This window comes from Cynocephalus volans, chromosome 8, assembly GCF_027409185.1.
Source record: "Cynocephalus volans isolate mCynVol1 chromosome 8, mCynVol1.pri, whole genome shotgun sequence".
Classification (NCBI taxonomy): domain Eukaryota; kingdom Metazoa; phylum Chordata; class Mammalia; order Dermoptera; family Cynocephalidae; genus Cynocephalus; species Cynocephalus volans.
In genome coordinates, this window is record NC_084467.1 from 6,431,707 (window position 1) to 6,452,555 (window position 20,849).

Genomic DNA, 20,849 nt, shown 5'->3' on the forward strand with positions numbered 1-20,849 from the left:
TGAAGCAGCAAGTTTGGCCCCTGGGACCACAGGTCCTGCCCCGAGCCAGCAAGTGTCAAGGGCCACTCTAGCCCCTTTCCCCACACCATCCTGGGGGATTATCAAGGGGCATGAGCTGCCAGCGTTAGTAAACAGGGCTCAGCTGCAAAGCTCACCTGGGTTTTTGTCTTCTTGGAGCTGGTCCTGTCAGCCTCATCCGTGTCAGAGGCCACCTTCTCGCGCTGGCGCTTGGTGCTCTTAAGAGGGGACGAAGCTTCCTCCTTCACCTTCTGGAGTAGGAAAGCCCACGAGGAACAATCAGGCCAAGAGAGGATGTCCCATCAGCCTCAGTAGGGAAATAATGACTGTTTGAGGACACTTTGTTCCCTCATTCTGATTCCTTCCCCAGAGCAAGAAAGCTCTGGAAGGGGCCAACTAGGACCAGGAAGGAACAAGTATATGGGGATGGGAATAAGTTGGGGGAGGAAGCCTTTCCAACCACCCCCCACCCCCGCCTCTGAGGCCTTGGGAAGCTCAAGGCAGAGGTGGCCCTCAGAGGTCAGTGCTAAGAACTGAACATCAGCTCCAGCAACCCAGCTTTTTTTTTTTTTTTTTTGTCGTTTTTTCGTGACCGGCACTCAGCCAGTGAGTGCAGCGGTCAGTCCTATATAGGATCCGAACCCGCGGCGGGAGCGTCGCCGCGCTGCCAGCGCAGCACTCTACCAAGTGCGCCACGGGCTCGGCCCCCAGCAACCCAGCTTTAATGTGAGGAAGGGACTGAGTAGCCCCACTTTCCCTACCCAGCACCTGACCTTGGCTGACTTCTTCACTGTCTCTGCTTTACTGTCATTGCTGGAGGTGCTGGCAGCGCTGGGGGAGTTCCGGCCGCTAGAACGGATATCTTCATTGATGGGTGAGGTGCGACCATCAGGGCTGGCTGGCTGCTTCTTCCGACCACTGCGTAGTGTAGACATCTGTGCACCCAAACAGGAGGCTGATGAGCCTGGACTCACAGTTCCCATGTGGGTTGCGCTGAGTCCAACCCAGAAGGAGTGGGAGAGCAGACCCCACCACCAGCATCACAGCGAATCCCAGCCCCTGGCAAACAACAGGTGCCCTGCCTGTTCTGTGCTGCATAGGGGTCAGCATGCAGCGAGGTGAGGAGTTGTGTGAACGGCGGCTCCACACAGAGATGACAGCAAATCAAACCCAAAGCACTTATCCCGAGGGACTGGCCTGAATGCCGGGTGCTGGACAAGAATGAGACTTTCTGAGCAGCAGGAAGTCAGCAGGGGCTGTCCACTCTGACACACCAGGCCATCTCTAGAGCACCTCACCCTTCTGCTTGTTCCATGTAACTGCCCACTCCCCCAACCAAATCAAACCAAACCAAGTCAAACACTTGTGAATTTATCCTGACAGGATGGGAAGTGATCGAGAAAGATGAAGCTGTTAAATAATGTAGCTCAGCTCCTAAAACCACTGAACACTTCAGCATGTTTCTGCAAAGCCACAAGGGCTCAGAAGAGATTAGAGTGCAGTGGTTAAGGCTGGTTCACCTGTTCCCTTCTGAGCAAGCAGTGGCCAGGCTGCCAGCAACCTTGCTAGGATGTTAGAGGCCCGAGAAAGTGGACAGTCCCACCCACCTGCCAGAAGGGCCACCAGGGAGGCCAGTGCTAGAGGGAAATACCCTGTCAGTATCCTCTGCCCCAAACCTGGAAAAATCTCTCTCCCAAAGTCCCTGCTATATTTTCAACCTGGGAAACAAAGTCTCTTTATAAAAGGGGCTATGCAGTGAGTAGAAAGATATACCAGAAGTTTCTAAAACAGGATCAAACATTAAAACAAAGCAAAACAAAACCCCAAAGAGCCTGCAAGTTTAAAATAGCAGAGATATGCCATCCTAGAGCTGACCAGCCCACAGGCCAGAAGAAGTTCTGAGACTTGTAGAGCCTGCAGTGAGCCAGAAACCAAGGCTGAAGTGCTCTCTGTGCAACCAGGCTTGGGACACGCACCCCATGAACCCCCAAAGGAGAGAACAGAGTGCTCTTCCCAGCCCCACAGACACAGCTACTGCCTTTGGGCAAAGCATTTCACCTCAAGGGTCTGTTTCTCTAGCAAAGGAAAACTCTTCACTTCCTCCCCCTGGTGGGCACAAGCCCCCAAGCATCCCAGGAAACTGGAGAAGTTGTCAGGAGCCCTGCGGATGATGGGGACTCACCGAGCCCCGACTCCGCCTCGTCCTCATGCTATGTTTCCCACTGAGCCCATCATCCTCCTCCTTGACGGGTTTGAACATAAATGGTGGGGGGTCCACAGGCTTCTCGATGGGCGGGAGCTCGCCGTATTTCTTGAAGTGGATGCGGCAGTCGGTGCAGAGCAGGATGTTCTCACGGCCCCCGTGGTGCCAGTCTTTGGAGGCTGCATGAGGAAGGGGGGGTGCCAACCTTGGACATCTGGGCAGAGGGGCCCTTCTGTGGGCTCTGCCCGACCCTAGTACCACCAGACCATGCAGCACTGGGCTCGGACAGACACGTGCTACTCAACCAGGGCTGGTGCTGCCCTGCTCTCCCTGGGGCTGGGAAAAGGTTTCAGGAGACTCCACTGCCCCACCTCATCTTGAGCACACAGCAGGAGCTGGCAGCAAGCTCCCAGGAACCACAGGCACCCTGTCCCCACCAGCTTGAGCAAGTCCATCCTGCATACTAGTCAGTACTAAGAGGAAGAATGAAGTAAAATAAAGATTTTCAACTTTCCCAAGTAACCCCAAAGCACAATACAAATGTCAAATCAATTTCTGCCCTGGGCAGGCTCCCAATTTGATGCATGAAATGTTCAGCACCCGGAAGTGCCTGAGCCCGGCCCGGCCCGGCCCGGCCAAGTGAATGTGCGCCCTGTCCACCACCCCGGGGGCGCGACGAGGGCACTTACTGGTGGTGAAGCAGTGGCGGCAGGCGTACCCCTTCAGCTCCTGCTCACTGTCCTCACTGTCGAAGTCATCCTCGCTGGCTGAACTCAGGTCCACTGGGCATGGCGGGCACACAGTGGGGGTGGGGGAGACACCATTATGCTCAGTCAAGACCAAGGGCCACCATGTCACTTGTGGCCTGCCCCAGGCTCTGAGCCACCAGTCAGAGTGGCTCCACAGGCTGAGAGGGGACAGTGTTCGTGGAGGATCCCTTTGAGTTTCTGAGGGCCAATCACCAGAACAAAGAGCTTGCATGTGAGGAGCAGGACTCAAGGGCCCACCCTGCCAGATTTATGAGGGCTGATGTCACACCTGAATCCCAGGGTGGCAGGCAAGAATGCCCATGCTGTGAATCTGAACTGGGAAAGGTGCATCCATGCTGCTTCCCTGAAGACACAGTCAGACAGCCTGAGGCATTCATCTCTACTGAGTCCCCCCACCTACTAGGCTATCTCTGGTTGTCTGCATGTGCAACACAGGCGACCCTCAAGTCAAGTGTCCTAGGCCAGTTCTAGTGAGAGGTGTGGGCTATATTATCATATTAGATTGCCTGCCACACTGGGATGAAGAGGATCTTGGTAAAGCAGAAGAAAAAAGAAGAAAGTCCTAATCTGATTTTATTATTACCAAAATATAAATGCAATGTGAACTCAAACAGTGCGTCATCCACTAAGTGGAAAACTGCTTCAGGCCAAGGCCAAAAACACCTCAGGCCAAGGCCAAGAGTTAAATTTTTGTAAAAACTGAAAATACTGTTGAGTGTATTACAAATGTTAAAATGTAAGAATAATTCTTAAAACTCTCCATACTGAATCCCCCCCTCCCCTCCCCATCAGTGCTACATTTAGGTTGGACCACACACACACACACACACACACACACGCACACACACACGCACGCGCACACGCACACACGCACACGCACACACACACACGCATGCACACCGTGTGTGAATAGTCTCCCATTACCCTTTGTGGTGCTAAGACTCTCCACTTACAGAATTCACTGGAGGGGGGCCTGGAGGGTGTGCTGACAGGGGTGGATGCAGTGCGAGTCTTAATCCTCCTGAACACGGCCTGCCGGCGGTGCCTGCGATGGGCCCGGGAGCTGGCTGCTTCAGGGGTTTTCTTCCAGTAGTAATAGAAAGTGATCAGCTCCCCCTGCAAGAACGAAGGGCTGGCCGTGAGGGAAGCGTGCAGAGGGCTTCGGCTTTTCCACACTCCACCATGCCCTGCTCTGTGGGAGCAGAAAGCTGGGTGTGTGACAGCTGTACTGGACACAAAACAGTGAGCAGTCTGCTCCTGGAGTCATGAGGGGAATTGGGCTTGGTCAAAGACCACAGCTGCTGAGCTATGCCTGGGCTGTACCAGAGGGGCCTGTCTCCTCAGCCCAGAGAAGTGTACCTTCTAGACACCAAGAAGACTCACCCATCAACAAGTATTTGTCAGGTGTCCACTATGTGCTGGACACCAGCGCTGATGTAAGCTATGTAGGCACATCATCAACAGACAAAAAGAGAGACAATTCCCGCCCGCAGGGAGCTTATGTTCTGGGTGTGTGTGTGTCTGTCTGTGTAAGTCTGCATACACAGAGGATGTTTTCTTCATAGCATTCCAGTGAAATAACACAGGTGATAGAATGAAATGCCTGGCTAGTTAGGCTACCCCAGAAACAACTAACCAACCAAAGCAAACAGTCAAGGTGGTGGGACTGAGGGCCAAGCAGAGGGACAAGAAGGAGAGAAACCATACCCCCAGGAAGAACAGACCACATCCCCAAAAGAACAGAGGCCATGCCCCCTGGAAGAACAGAGATGACATCCCCAGGAAGAGTGCTCTATCTCCACCCACCCCAGTCTGAAAGCCTGCATCTGGACAAACTGGCACGAAGTCCTGAAGGCAAGGACTGGGCGTTACAAAGACAGACGAAGAGGAGACAGACACACAGCAGTGCTGATACAGAGATGAAATGTCACATGTCACAAAGTCAGCCTTTATGGCAAAAGAAAGGAAGGCAAGACATCTTCTTGAAAATACAACAAATGCAACTATTTAAAAAAAGGGAACCTTTGGCACCCTCACCCCCTCAAGGGCTCCACAGGCTCCTGTCTCACCCTACATACAAATGGCATGTTTCACTAACGCTGGCTCACTAAAGACCAAGTTTGTAAGCTGTGAGTCCTTAATCCCAAGATAAGTCTCTTTACCTGGAATTAAAAAAAAAAAAAAAATCACATAAATGAGAGTGCCTAGATCACACTGTTCTTCTCTAATTAAGTCAGTTAACTTGGCAGACTACCACTACTGGATCCTGGGAAGTGCCCTGAGTATCTGTACCACTTTGCCTCACCTAATGCTCACTGTCTTGTGAATGGAAAAGCCAGAAAAAGAGAAGGCAAAGAATTTCTTCTCCAGTGACATAAGATCTAGCTAGAAAGATCAGTCTTGTAAAGACTAAAATAGACAAACCAGGCAAAGAGGTGTAGATTCCCTGCAACAAGGTCTTGTGATTGACCTTGAGTACCCAATCAGACCAGGTTTCACCAAAAACACCCCCCAAAGAAAACGGCCTTGGAGAATGATGACAGGAGCAGGGGCCAAGGCAGATGACACAGGTGTGCTGAGCACTTACTGCCCAGTGCTGGGTTCTATGCCTGTGCACTGTTCAGCAAGTGGGACCACAGCTGTCACCAGACCCTTACAGGAAGGTGGTGGTGCGAGAACTCCTGACTGTCCTAGTGTAGTGGATTGAATTTTGTCCCCCCAAAACTCAATGAAACTTGAATTGTATCTCCCAAGTTTTATGTGTTAGAAACTTAGCCCCCACTGTGACTGTTAAGAGGGTGGGAAATCCTATTATGGTAATCGTAAGGTGGGGCCGTGAAGAGGTGATTGGATTGTAGGATTGTGTAAATGGATTAAAAATGGTGGTGAGGGGCGTGGTTCTGAGGGCTTTAAAAGAAGAGGAGAGTCTGTCTGTCTCTCTCTCTGTTCTTTCTCTGCTTCCACCACCTTGCAATGTGAGACCCCTGGGTCACTGTCACCACCACCAGAGGGACTTCGGACTTCCCAGCCTCAGAAACTATAAGCAATAAATTTCATTTTCTTTATAAATCACTCAGTTCCAGGTATTTTGTTATAAGCAACATAAATGGACTAAAACAACTAGATAAGCCACAGCACATGTGTCTTGCAGCAGTGGATGTGTTTCAACCTTCCCAAAACTTCACAAAATGCTAGTAGTGACTGCCACTTCTCAACAGGTGAAGCACAACCCTAGGCCAGTGAGGCCAGGGACCAGCCTCCAAGGACAAGCTCACTCATGTCCGCACATGTGCCCGCATGTCTCCATCCCTCGGTTCCATGAAATGGTAACTGAACCATAAGGGAAAATGTAGAAACTGCGGTTGGAATTTCTGATCTGTTTTTCTATCACCTGCTGTCTACAAATGCAGGCTCCAACTGTCCCTGTGGTGACTAGAGCATCCTGAGCCCCTAAGGTCATGACCTGTGAACCTCCTGGCTCCTAACACTTTACTTCCTACATTCCTGGCTCAGAAATGCATTTATCTGTACTGATGCTTTGGTGTTGGCTGGCGGGAACAGACTCATAAATATGCTAGGGGATTAAGAGACTTCTGTTGACATAAAACTGACCTGGCTCCGGGTTTCCTATAAGACAATACGGAACACAAGTCAAAGCAGGTCACAGTCACCCTTGAAATACTTCCTCAGAATGGCATGCGCCACCAGTTCAAAAGGGCAACTGGTACAATAAATCACAGCCCAATTCCAAAGCTTGAAAGAAGAATGAGAAAAAATCCAAAGTGGTTCCTTCTACCTCCTCCTTTAGTCCAAGTCATTTTAGGAGCCAACAAATGAAAGAAGCCTGGGATGCAAGAAGAAGCAACAGGAGAAAGGACCAAAAATGGGAGAGATAATCAGGTGGGAAGGTGCTCCCCGAGTCTCTGACAAGCCTCACCGTCTTACTTGAAAGTTGCTAAAGAGCAGCCACCCTGATGTTTCTAAACAGCATTTGACAACACAATGTTGCCTCACACACTTACAATTGATTATTTCTATTTCTCAAATATGGATGTTCTGAAAAAGTTGCCAATGTTTTAAAAGACAGCATAACTTGCAGATTAAAAAAAGAGAAGCCAGAGTTCAGTGAGGCTAAGAAACTAGTCAAACACCAGACACCAGAAAGAAAAAAGGCTCAGGAAAATCCAGGTTGGCACTTTCAACCCTTACTCCTGTACCATGTCCTCTGCTAGGATGTGAGATAATCAAGACCCAAAAGAAAGAAGCCTAACATAGGGCTGGCTGGTTAGCTCAGCTGGTTACAGTAGAGTTGTAACACCAAAGTCAAGGGTTTGGATCCCCTAAACGGCCAGATGCCAAAAAAAGAGAAAGAAACCTAACATTGAAATCAACATCAACTTTTTGTCAACACTTAAGGAATAGTGTTTAAACGAGAATAAGGAGTCCAGAACAGGTTTTTTTCATCTACGTGCCCAGGATTGAAATGACAAGGCAAGAAGGTCCCTCCTCCACAGGTCTGCAATCATAATTGATGAGAAAATGAAAGAATATAAACGTAAAATCCAGGAAGGTGTAGGAGTGCCTAGAACTCTCAGACGCTGGTGGTGGAAATGTAAAATGGTCAAATCACTCTGTAAAAACTGTTTGGCAGATGACATCTACCATATGACCCAGTAATTCCACTCTTAGGTGTTTTACCCAAAAGAAATAAAAACATGTTCATACAAAGACTTTTATATAAATGCTCACAAAAACTTTATTCTTAACTGCCCCTAACTGGAAAAACCCAACTGCCCATGACCAGGAGAGCAGATAAATGGATTATTATATACCTGTCACTGAATACTTGGCAATTAAAAGGAACAAAGTATTGACATATGCAATAGCATGGATGAATCTCAAAAATATCATGTGCAATAAAAGCAGCCAGACCCCAAAGGGTGCTTACTGTATGATTCCATTCTAGAAAAGGCAAATCTATAACCACAAAAAGCAAATTAGTGGTTGCCTAGAGCATGGAGGGTTGGGGACAGAAAACTACCTGCAAAAGGGCTGGAATGAACATTTTGGAGTTGATAAAAGTATTCTATAAGTTGGCTGTGGTGCTATTTACATGGAGGTATACAGTTGTCAAAACTCATTGAACTGTGCGCTTAAAGTGGGTGCATTTTTATGGTATACATACCATATATGGCATGTATACCAATTATATGTCAATAAAGTTGATTAAAAAACAACAACAAATCCAGGCCAGGTTTTATTATTAGCTGCCTCTCAACCACTGTAATGTCTACCAAGGGATTAAACATTGGAATGGAGCGAATCTAGGAGGATTAGAAACAGCATATTGGTGGCTGCATGGGTGGCTAGGTCTTGTGCAGAAACAAAAGAACACGTCGGAGAGAGCTTTGGTTCTACAAACAGGGAGTGAAGCAGCTATCGGCCTCACCAGGAATGAAGTCAATTGAACTTTAATCAAACATGCATAGTGTGTGCTGCAGAGACCCGCTGCACATAAATTCAGGAACAAAAGCTGTTGCAGAAATCAATAGCTAACTGAAACATTAACACAGGCAATCATTGATCAAAAGGCAGCTTCACAAAGGCAGCCTTGCAAATTAGCTCCTGCTTTTGCTTGCAAGCAAACACAGAGGTATAAATGCTGTTGACATGAATAGCCTATAATGATCATTTTGTTCCTGATGCTCTCACCTCACCTCTCAACAAGGTCTCACAGTCAACACATCTTACATCTCGGTACTATAATTGCACACAGCATGAGGAACTAAACTGGTTTAGTGCCTGGGCAAAAAAAGGAAAGGAAAGGGGGCGAAGTCATCTCCAATTGACAGCATTATGGGCTGCAGCTCTTGCCAAGAGAAGTGCTCAAATCCATTGGTCTATATTTAGCAGATTCTCTTTCCATATACTTTCCTTTTTCTTTTGGTGTGTGTGTGGAGGGTGGTATACTGGATTCTCCCCACAGGTCGCATGCAAAAAACCACTGGTAATTACAAGAGCTTAGCTCCTTGATTTAGGAGGCAGGGTCTTCACCCAGCAGAGGTGTCTTCCCAGGCTACACACTCAGTCAGGATTACAAAAATAAGCACCATCGGGTTCCTCTCATTTTCCATGAAAAGAAAAACAAGGGGAAGGGAGTGCCACGCACAGAAGAACAGAGCGGGGAAGAAGAAATAAGCTTTAGCGCAACGCAATCTGGGTGGGGTTGGGGCCTCGAGAAGAGAAGAAAGCAAGAGTGCTAACAGAGTCAGGCTAACTCCAGGACCAATGGGGGACAGCTCTATGGCAGCCCACTGCAGTAATCCAGAGGCCTGCTGATCTTGGCCGCTTCCTCCTCCTTAGCCACCACTTTACTTTTGGGTCCTCTGGGGTGAGGCTGCAAGTCTTATCAAGCTCACTCACACATCACATAAAATGTCAGCACAGTCCTTATGAGAGCTTCCTCTGTTGCCTGGGCAGTCAGGCTGCTTACCTCTTAAGGCAGCCTGTACCCATTTCAGGTACAAAATCTGCTGGTATAGCTGGGCCCAGCTTTGCTGCTATGTTCTAGGGGCCGGAGGTGGGAGCTGACAGCCCTGCTGCAGGTCTCCTTCCTGTCTCACAAGCTGGTCAATTTAACCGCAGGCATTTGGTAAGCTAGAATGCTGCCATCAAACACAACTGTGATTTAATTTCCCTCAAGTACTGCAATGCTACGGGAAGAGAACCTGTAATGTGTCCTGCCCAATTAAAAAATAATTCTTTTTTTAAAGTTAGATAAGCTACATGTTTTCTCTCTCTTAAGTGACTGTCGGGGAGTGAAAGTACAGAAGAGATTATTGAAAAGGGAAGGCACTGGAAACACTTGGAGTATCAAAGGCTCATTCTTAGCAAGCACGTCTGTACTCAGCATCAGGTACAGGAGCAAAGAGCTCCCTCAGTCCCAGGTTCTCTTATGCCTTAGCCCAGCACTAACTCCTCAGACAGGACTCTCTGGGAGGATGATGTGAAGGCAGCAACAGTTATTGTTGTCTCATATTAAGAAGCATAAGCCAAGATTGAGTCGAAAAAAAATGTTTTTGTAATTATTACCACATCACCCAAAGAAGTCCAGACAACCCCTGAGGAGGGTGTGCAGGCATGGTAGAATATGAGCTTTGGGGACCTCAGCCCACAGAGTTCTGGGTGCCAGCAGCCTGCCATCTATTATTGGGTCATTTCTTTACAAGCCAAGGAAGGCCTTGGTCTTTTGGAAAAAACCCTACCCACCCCCCCCACCCTCCTCAGTTCAGTGCACAGATGAGCATTCCTTTATCTTCCACTCTCATAACATGGTTCTACGACCAGCAAAAAAGAATGAGGACTGCTGGCCTTACAGCTATGTTAGCACAGGCTCTGGAATACCCGTGTCCTGCTTCTTTGTACATGCCAGGCAGAGGGAGAGGTGGGCAGGCAGGAAGGAATCTAACCCAGGTCACCGTACCATAGCGCCCGGGCTCCAGCCTCGCTCCCCTGGTGAGGGAAGGCTAAAGCTCATTTCTTCTTTACCACCAGAACTTCCAGAGACACCCCTTCTGGTCCAAGTACCGCCTACTAAAAAGGAGGAGAAAGTAGGAGAGATGGGGATGGGGAGGCAGGCCTAGAGGCTGTTCATGGATAATGGGATTATAAATACAGCTTCTTTCTGAAGCTATTTTACAGGCCCTTCAGCCCCACCTGCCAGTGTCAGCTGAGCTTACTGTAATTACATGATGGGGGTGGCTGTCCCCACCACCCCCACCACGGGGCAGGGCTAGGAATGCACACCTCTGCACACAATTGACATACACCATTGAGGGGTTAGAAAGTAGGCATTTACAGGAAATTATTACCTTAATTCTTTAAGACACATGATTATCTGTTCCTGTCCTAAATACAAATTTTAACATGAGTACTTAGAGAAAGAGTGGCTAAATAATCTCTATACAATGCCTTAAATCTCAGTATTAATATGCAATTAGTTACAACCAAAGTGCTGTTCCATGCTAAAACTCTTGTTTGAAAAAAATGCCCTACAGTTATCATCTGGCTCCTTCTTTGGTGGTCCAGGTAAGGGAGATGAAGAAACCTACCGCTTACTTTTTGGAGCAAAGAGATCTAAAACTTATTTTTAAGGTGTATTTTTCCAGGAAGAAGTTCCAGCAAGCAATGAATAATTACAAAATGAGGCCCCAAACTTAAGTAAGGGTAGGAAGAGAGAGACATAGTGTAGAGCTGCTTCCCCAACCCCGGGCCCAGAGAGTGGCCACAGCCATTAGGACATGAGCTCTGGCTATGACAGGCCCAGGGAAGTCTGCATGTGACACTGTCCCTGGAAGTGCTGTTCTATCTACATACAGCACGTACCTCTGCAGCTGGGGTCAGCTCTTCCAATCTCCACATCCACTTCCGCCTGGGAATTACACCTGCATTGTTTCTTGGCAAAAACTACTAATTCAAGGGTAGTGAAGCCAGTTAGTAAAATTTCGTGGCACAGAATTCAATGCAAATCATTCTTTCCTTTCACTCCCTGACGATTCAAGAGCTAGATCTGACAACTGTTCAGAAAATCTGAGGTGAGAAGCTGGGCACTGGTGGAACCATCAGCTATGTTTAGGAGCAGCCACCATCTACAGACCTTTTTTCAGCAGGCAACCGGTTGACTTCCAGTAATGACTCTTGTAATTGAAGCAGTGTTCTCCTGGGCTCCTTCCTTTGTTATTCTTGAAGGCACACAGCAGAGAAGAGGTATTCTGGAATCACAGCCTCCTGCATTCAAGAGGCTGGAAGGGCCCCTGATCTAACATACCACCCAGCAAGAAGCCCCAGAGAGGAGGCAGCCTGTTTCCCTGCAAGGCAATCCCTCCTTACGACTTGGTCAGACTAAGATGCTTATAGAGACATTCCCGAACCAGGTACTCTGTGTAAGGTTAAGAAAGAAAAAAAAAAAAAAAAAAAAAAATCCTAGTTGAGCAGGTTAAAAAAATTTTTTTTAAAATAATTATTACCACTACATTTGTACATTTGTACTACATCTGCAAGGGAATTGGAATAGTCCACATTTTTCACCAAAACTGTAATGAGGTTTCCTAAACCTCATGTTGTTTTGGTTGCTGACCTCAGTCACCTGTTGATCCTACCTCTGGCCCCACACCTCCACTCAGATGCCCAGACTTGAGGTCCTGCTACAGCCCTTCCCTGGGCTGGCCTGTCCCCTCCTGCACACAGACTAGGTTAGTCTTCCCAAATTCCAGCGGTTATACCTTGTCACTCCTTCTCCAGACCACCAAAGGCCTAGCTGCTCCACCACTTCTTCCAGGCTTTCTCTTTGACCCCAGAAGACCTTTCCACCACATTCCCCACCTCTCTTGGCCTCTGGCTTATGCCAAATACAAAGCCAGTTTGCTGTCCCTCAGTGCTTCCCTTCTGCCTGCATGGTGGAGTCCATGAACCCCTCACCACCCACTCTCTGCAGTGTCCGGGTCCGAGTCCTCCTCATCACTCAGAGCTCAGTTCCTCATAGGCGTCACCTTCTTTTCCTTGAAGACTTTCCTTCACCCCTTTCCCGCAACCACTGGACGTCATGATGATGTCATTTTTACTCCTTTACTTTTCATTCTTGCCTCTCCCCTGGTACATACGGGCTCTCCCCTAGCCTGTAACCACGAATGAGCCCAAAGTCTGTGTTTCATCTGTGAGCACCCCAAAGGTCTAGGACAACATCTGAAACATAATAAGTATACAGCAAACATTTGATGGAATGAGCATTTCCTGAGGATTAACACTCATCTGAAATGAACTCTAAAAGGATAAAGCTTTTGAGAAATAGATATAGGACTGCCAGTTTTTTATTTTTGACCAAGTAAGGTCAGCAGAAATGACTGCCTCATGAATTATTTCATAAACGAAAATACATTTTATCTCCAAACAAGTAGGAAAGATAGATTTAACCTCTGAGTAAGAAGCGTTCTTTAATTTGATTATATTTAGTGTTAGGAAAATGACTATATCGTTATTGTTGTTTTATTTCTCGTGGGCCAGTAAAAATGTTATCCACAATGTCAGTCTTTGGAATCACTTCTAACACTTCCTCACTCAGTGGCTTTATTTATAAACAAACGAACACACCACCTTTTACTGAGCTATGAAATCTATATGACATATAGTTAAGCACTATAAATACATGCTTTCCATATCTTCATATATTTAATCCTCATAGACACACTAATAGGTAAATACTTTCATTATCCTTCATTCACAAATGAAGCAACTGAGGCACAGAGTTGAAGTCATGTGGCCAAGCTCACACAATTTCAAGTGCCAGACCTGGGGGTCTGGTTCCAGAGTCTAATGCTCTTAACCATCTGTTATGCTGCTTCTCTAAAAACTTTGATAACCATAGTTTTTAAAGAACTAAGAGAATATAGCCATCTAGGTGTTTTTAAGCCAGAGGCTCAAAATTTGATCTCCGGAGTTTAATGTATAGCATCTTGGACCTCCTACCGGGACCTTCAACAGTTGTGGCTGAGAAGTGCAAAAGACCACTGTGCGTTCCTGATCGCAACAGGCTGCCAGCCTTCCTGCCTCAGAGTGTACCCCCCACCCCAGCACCCATGAATTACAGAACTGTACCTGCTTGAAGCAAACTTCAGGGGTACCAAGATCAGAAGCATATTTGATAGACACAAGTGCAGAATCAGAATTATGCACAAGCCTAGGGAAATATTTCCTGCTTTCCACGCCAAGAACACTCTACGGACTATGTCAGAGAGACATTGGGACCTACTCGCCATGCCTCAAGCCATCCACCAGCTTACGCTACAGGAGAAGCCCTCTGGCCTACTTCTGGCTCAAGGCAACGTAAGTCCCAGATATGTGCCAATAAGCAGATTTTACCTGCCTCTTGATCCAAAAGCAGTGATGTTTGAGTCTAGACAAGGGAGAGAGTCCCTAATGGGATAAGAGCTCTGCCCAAGAAAAGACTTTTGCATGTGCTATAGACTACAAAGCATCTTTCCAAATTATCTCCAGCTAGAAGCATCTAATTTAAAGCAGTGGCTTTAAATTGCGCTCAAAATCACAGAGGTATTCGAGGGCCATTGGGGTGGGTCTCCTGAAGCTCTGGGCCCTTGTTGCCATCCCCTGCAAACACCTCCATTAAAAATCCTATCTATTAACCAAGCAATACATAGAAGATTCTTCCACTTAACCAAAAATAACAATAAAAATAAATAAATAACAGATTTGGAAATGACTCATTTGAAGAAAGAGATCAAGGCCATCGCAAAATAGTTAAAGCCCAGCCTGAACCAAAGGGCTCCCATCACATGTGGGGGTCACCCCAGCCTCTGGCACAGAAACCCTGGACAGTCCTGACACAGCGACAAGACTGGCCCTCACTTAACAACGAACTCACACACAAGGGCCCACTAAGAGGCCTTTATTTTTCATTTCTCTAAGCTGTTTAAATAAAGAACGTTAACATTTTAGATGTAACAATGCCAATACCAGGAATCTTGTTTAATCAGTAGAGCCTCCCAAACCCCGAGAATTCATTTGTTGACACCAGCTTTCTTTCCCATAAGCTGAACACTTCATTGTTTCCCAAATTCATTTTACTGGAGTTCAGCGACAAGGCAAGCGGGATTTCAGTGCTGTTGGTGCTCTCGCCACACCACCTTTCTTAATGTTTTCCAGTTCCTATAACGAAACCACAATTCTACCAGCAAAAATGGGAGAAGAGGAGAAAGGAAAAAGGAAAGCCATAAAACTGTTACAGTCACCATTCTCCATCTCATAAACATTTTTCTATTTATCGGCCTTTCATTATACGTGCAATCTTATTATCCCTGCACAGCGTCAAAGTGACATCCGTCAGGGTCACGCTATAAAATATACATTGGCAATGTAACATTTAATGCTGGGAGCAGAACAAGAAGTGAAGGATGAGAAAGGGTGGCATGCTGCAGGACGTTTTTAAGGGATCATCAGTTATATCTGTGCATTTCCCGAGGTGATAATTGAATGACAGGGGCTGGAGGGAAATCCATTTTGGAGCTTAGGAAAGATAGTTAGGAGAAAAATGTTTTTGTACTGGAAGCATGTAATGACTGCCAGGAAATGAGAGCAGCTACTCTAACAACATTGCTTCTTATGTTTTATGGTTTTTATGGATGCACAGCAAATTATCAAGTACAATCCATTTCTGCAAGTTCAATTTTAAAATAAAGGACAGACTTCCTTATTACACAGAAAGGAAGAAAAGAGTATTTAATTTTGTCATTGTATTACATTTGTTTAATAAAAGCAGCAGAAGCAAAAATTACTCTTCAAAGCACAAAAACACAATTACATAGCACATCCTCCTCAGATGTGAAACATCTCATCTCTTTCACCTGAAGTTTGGATTTATCCTAGGCAAAGATCTTAGAAAAATTCAGACAAGCCTGTGCCTGTCTGCACTCTTGTCTCACGGACGTGGCTACAGCAGTTGCTTCATACAGCCTTTTAGCACAGAAACTCTGAGAAGGAGGATAAGGGACTGCAGCTACCTTCATGCAGCTGTGTGGGCTGAACTGTGTCCCCCCAAAATTCATAAGTTGATGTCCTAAACCCCAGGACCTTATTTGGAGATAGGGTCTTTAAAGAAGTAATACAAGTTAAAATGAGGTCATTAGAATGGGCCCTAATCCAATCTGACTGCTGTCCTTATAAGAGATCAGGACACAGACATGTACAGAGCGAAGACCAGGTGGAGACACAGGGAGAGGACGGTCATCTGCAAGCCAAGAAGAGAGGCCTCAAAAGGAGCCAACCTCGCTGACGCTTTGATTTCAGACTTCTAGCCTCCAGAACTGTGGGAGAATAAATTTTTGTTACGGAAACAGATGTGATAGGGTTCCAAGGGTCCTCTCCTCCTCGTCTATGTCTAGGTCTCCTCAAGGGCTCTGCCCAAGAAGTACATGGCTGGTAATACTACCCTCTGTGGGCTGCTGTGGACGCAGAGCCCCACAAGCGCACACAGACAGCTGCTTTCTGGGGATTCCGTTAACTCAGCTGCTGAGGGAAGCTGCTCTTTTGGCAGCACCCCACCACAAAGGGAACTCGAGAAGATGATGCTGCCGCTGTGGCACTGACTACCCAGAAAAGAGCTGGATGATTCTATGGCCATTTAATACACATCTTGAAAAAGCTGAAGGACCTAGATCTCTGAAACAAACTGTATGGTAGGGAAGGCTCTTGGGCTGGCTAGGAATACTTCCCCCTGATGCAGTATGCCACAAACTTAAAATTAGCCCACCTTAGGTTTGCATCAAAATCCTGGCAACTCTTGTTCTGACAAATCACCACTGTTATAACGGGTGACCTCAGTCACCCCACTCTAGCAACCCCTCCCCTTCCCTGGCTAACGTGGGGTGTGGCAGGAGGGGGTGTGCCAAAGTGGTCCCAGGAGATACTGTAACCCTCCGACTCACACACATCCATGTGGAGATTGGTGTGAGATGTGAAGATAATCTTGGCTTTCTCTTAGGTAATTTTTCCTTCACGCCACATGTGGTCAAAGGTCACTCTTGGGCATTAGCCATCTCTAACAAAGAGTTACACAGAGGGAGGGACATTGATAGATGAGCTCTGTATTCTTATAGCTCAAACCTGGGATCCCAGAAACAACTCTAAAAGTCAACAAACTTTTCATTAATTTGAGAGATTTAAAAGCTTGTTTCCAGTTGCAGAAAGCATCAGCAACTGGCCTTTTTCCATTTGTTTTATTTTCCACAGAAATCAAAACCCTTCGCAGTGGAGAACAGAAAAAGAAAAACTTCTCTTTGAGGACACTTCAGACTAGAGCCCGTGGCCAAGGAGCCCATTCTGCTGATGGAGGAACCAGAGTCAGGGCAGAGAGCAGCATTTCCAGGGATGGCCCCCAGAGCCCTGGTCCTGAAAGTGCCCAATGCTGCTATGACCATTGCCAGGATGTTGGAACCTCCATCTCCTACCACATCTGGCTTCTTGAGTCCTTCCTTTGGAAAAAAGGAACTGATGGCTTTTCGCACATGTCTTGCCTTCTGGCCCCCCAACCCCCTGGGTGCAGGCACCTGGAACACCTTCTCACACCTGCTGCTAGCTCACTCCCCCACTCCATCTGCAGTTATCCTTTATGTGGTCTAAGTCACACCTACCACCTCATATACGCCATCTTCCCTGACCCACAGGGGAGAGTTTCTGAAGATCCTCTTCCCGTGATTACCAACTCCCTCTCTCGCTTACCTGTGACCCATTTGTGGCACTCATGTCACTGAGTCTGGCAGAGTATCAAGTTATGTCTATGATGTGATTCCCTTCCACTCCTTCCCCCAACTGGACTCTAAATTGCACATGAACAGGGGATATGGCCACTCTAAACGTGTGTCCTGAGCATTAAGAAGCACAGAGCCTGACATGAGATAGATGCTCAGTAAGTGCTCACTGATTTGAACCAAGATGTATCACAGACACAGATATATGAGGATTATACTTCACCAACGATATATGCAAAACAGAAGTCACTAAAAATCATGAAAATTAAATAACTCAGTTTTGGAGATCAGAAATCTGGAAATCTTTCAGTGAAGCTTTTCAAAATTGCAATAAATGTAAGTAGATGGGAAATTAGGTGAGAATCAAAACTTCTCAAGATTATTTAGTATTTCCATAGGACTTAACCTGTGCATTAAAGTAAAAACAAGTCCCTTGATCCACTTAATTATTTAGGGTTACGCTCAAAAACAAAAATGATTCCCCCATCCCAAGGGATGCTCAAGTGTGAAATGGGCATACAAGGCAACGTCCCTGAATGCGCACTGATGTGCACTTGGAATTCATTGGAACAGATGCTCTTCGTTTTTTCATAAATCTGTGATAAACCACACAAGCCTTGTCTTGACACTGTTCCAGGGGCTGAGTCTTAACTTTAATTAACAAAGCTGTACTCTAGTCCAATGACATTTGGCACTAAAAGAATAATGTCCATTTTTCTGAGACTGGGTATATCCTCATTTCATGCTGTGAGAATCTTCTGGACCTGTCGTGAGTGCATTCAAGAGGGTGGTTATAGTCAAGTCTTCCTCTAAGGGTTAGTGAAAACATAGGCGCAAAGCTCAAAATCAGGAGAAAGTGAATCCCAAATTCCGTTAGTGTATTGGGGCACACATAGGCTTTCTGCAGGCAGACAGCAAGAGGCTCTGGGATTATGCTTGCAAGCTAGCTGTCCTGTGGCCTGAAGCACCAGAAATGACAGATCTCTGCCCACGGCAGTGTCAACGCTTCCACCAGTTTGGCTGCAGTGGTCTCAGGTCCACCTCTGCGCCCCTAAGTACCCCCATGTTTGGAGTACCAGGTGGCACTCACAGCTCCCTCCACAAGAATGAGGAAATTCACTTCCCAGATTAGGCCTTCACTTAACCAAATGGCAACGTGTGTGTAGAGGGGTATGCTACTGGGGAAGAAAGGAGAAAAACAATCAATCACCGACTGTCTAGGCTTTCTCAACTGGAGTTCCTCAGCTGAACCACAGGATTCAGAAAATGAGGTGACTGTTTTCTCAATTCTCTTACGAATGGAACATAACCAGTACCATTCTAGGTGCGAAGGAAAGATGTTACTACACTACACACAATGGATGCTTATTAGCATTATTAGGTTTAACTCTCTCTCAGAACTCTGAAAGAGGAAGCTCACCACTGGCTGTGAAACCTTGGGCAAGTTCCCTAACCTCTATGGGCTTCTGTTTCTTCATTTTAAAAATGGAGAAAAACAATAGCATACTACCCATTGTGTTGTTGTATTAAGAAGAACTTACTCATATAAAACACTTAGTGAAGTTCTTGGCATATTCTAAAAGACCCATAATTGCTGGTGCTTATTATTATTTGATATATGACCCTGGAACAAAACAGAAATACCACAGTGGTGGGGGCTGGCTGCAATGCTTATTCTGCCTGATGAAAATATGCATCACTGTCACAAATAAGTCCTAAGCAAGAGAAAGCAAACAAACTCACTATTTTTAGAAATAGCAAAAGTGTTAAATATTTTAAAAATTCTGACTCAAAAAAGCAGAATTGAGCTAAGCTGAGTGAAAAGAATAAAATTATACTTAAGGTTCTGAGCAGTTAAACACTTACACTGACTTAGGAGAAAATGAACTGGCTGCATTTTGGGGATGGGCTACACCCATCACTGGGAGTCCCAAGGCACTTGGTCAGGCTCTAGTAACGCCAGAAAAATCAACAAGCGTGGCCCAACGAGACCCAACACATTCCAGGGCAACACCTTCTGCTGCAAATGACTGCTTATTTGTACCCATTAACCTATATTCAGCACCTTTCAAAATACTACTATGAGCCAGAATCTATTCCTGGAACCCAGTAATCCGACACACAAGACTTCACGCCTGCTTGTGTCCCTATTCCTATACTGAGTTCTTTCTAGTCCATCATTTACTATGTGTCCATGGGAAAGTTAATTAACCTCTCTGAAATTCTTTCTTTAGGTGTAAACTAGGGATGGGCCAACATTAGCTCCCTCCTTTACAGGGCTGTGGTTAGGATTAAAGTGCCTAAGAGGGGCCTGGCACATATGCTTGAGAAATAACAGCTATTATTTGCATTCTGTTTCCACTTGGGAAAAGGACCGGAAACTCAGAACTAAGTTCACCTTAAAGGACTATTTTAATTAATTAAGTTTAAAAAAAATTGTTGAAAGAATGGTCTCTGCAACTAATTTCCTTTATCATGTTTCCCCTAAAACTTTACATAGTCAAAGAACAAGGGAATGTCAGAGAGAGTAAGTAATAATGGTTTTTTGGGCAAGTTTACAATCTGAAAGATAGCACAAGTCAAAGAGATAAGCATTCTCTCTGAAGTTTCCAACCAGAACCAGCAGAACGACATATGCCCAATAGCCTTATTGACGTAACCTAAAAAGCCTTGTCCCTCCTCCCACCTCCAGCTTCCATTCTTACATAATCAGCAAGAGAATGAGGACACACAGTCATCATTAAACATACCAGCAGGAATAAAAACATAATCAAGAGAATGCACCTGCCAATCTGTAGCAGGCTACTATGTGGTTTATGAGCCATCCCTGCACTTCAGTGCAGTTAGCTTTGATGCACAGATTGGAAAGGTCCAGCTTGAGGAATTTACAACGTCCTGTTACTTATTTCATGATACCGTAACTCCACTCTTAAAAGTGTCAAAGAACATACACTTACGTTAAAAATTATGCCTAACTACAATGAATTCTACTGTTGAACTTTAAACATATTCTCTTATGATAATGTAGGACACACCAGAGTGTTATAAACCCCAGAATGAAAACGGCTTGCTTAGATCACTAACTCCTATAGCAGAACTATCGTCTAAAAGATTCCTCAGGAATTTAGGCTCAAAAGAACCCATGTTTCTGATGCTGAGCTGAGGATGTGAAACAGGCTGCACAACTTGCTGCAGTACCCCACAGCCTCCTTGGGCCCATCGCCTCAGCAGATTAGGGCTCTACCATCTACTCCACATCATGGCTGTCCCTCTGCCACTCTGTGCTGTGATCGGGGATGTGTGAGCTGGGACACACGTGATGTTCAGTCTCTCCCTGAGTTACACGCATCCTCCTCTGGCTGCCCCAGTTTTCTCCCTCAGGACATGATGTCAATTCTCTAATGTTTCCCAAGTAGAGGTGTAAAGAGATTGTGCTGATGTCCAGAAAATTAACATGTTGCTCTGGATGCACTGAGGTACTAAAGCACCTACATCCTAACGTGGTATTAATAAGATGAGGGATCCTCTCCTGGGACTCAAGCG

General features: G+C 46.1%; 1 protein-coding gene across 4 annotated transcripts in view; it reads right to left on the reverse strand.

Moving 5' to 3' along the window:
- RERE (arginine-glutamic acid dipeptide repeats) overlaps positions 1-20,849 on the reverse strand; it is a 397,225-nt gene that overhangs the window by 9,093 nt on the left and 367,283 nt on the right. For all 4 annotated transcript variants that reach the window (XM_063107115.1, XM_063107114.1, XM_063107116.1 and 1 more), the window contains 5 exons: positions 3,945-4,107; positions 2,911-3,003; positions 2,201-2,400; positions 792-953; positions 156-269 (listed from right to left, as the gene is read on the reverse strand). In XM_063107115.1, coding sequence (XP_062963185.1) covers positions 156-269; positions 792-953; positions 2,201-2,400; positions 2,911-3,003; positions 3,945-4,107 — 732 coding nt within the window. The remainder of the gene's footprint in view (positions 1-155; positions 270-791; positions 954-2,200; positions 2,401-2,910; positions 3,004-3,944; positions 4,108-20,849) is intronic.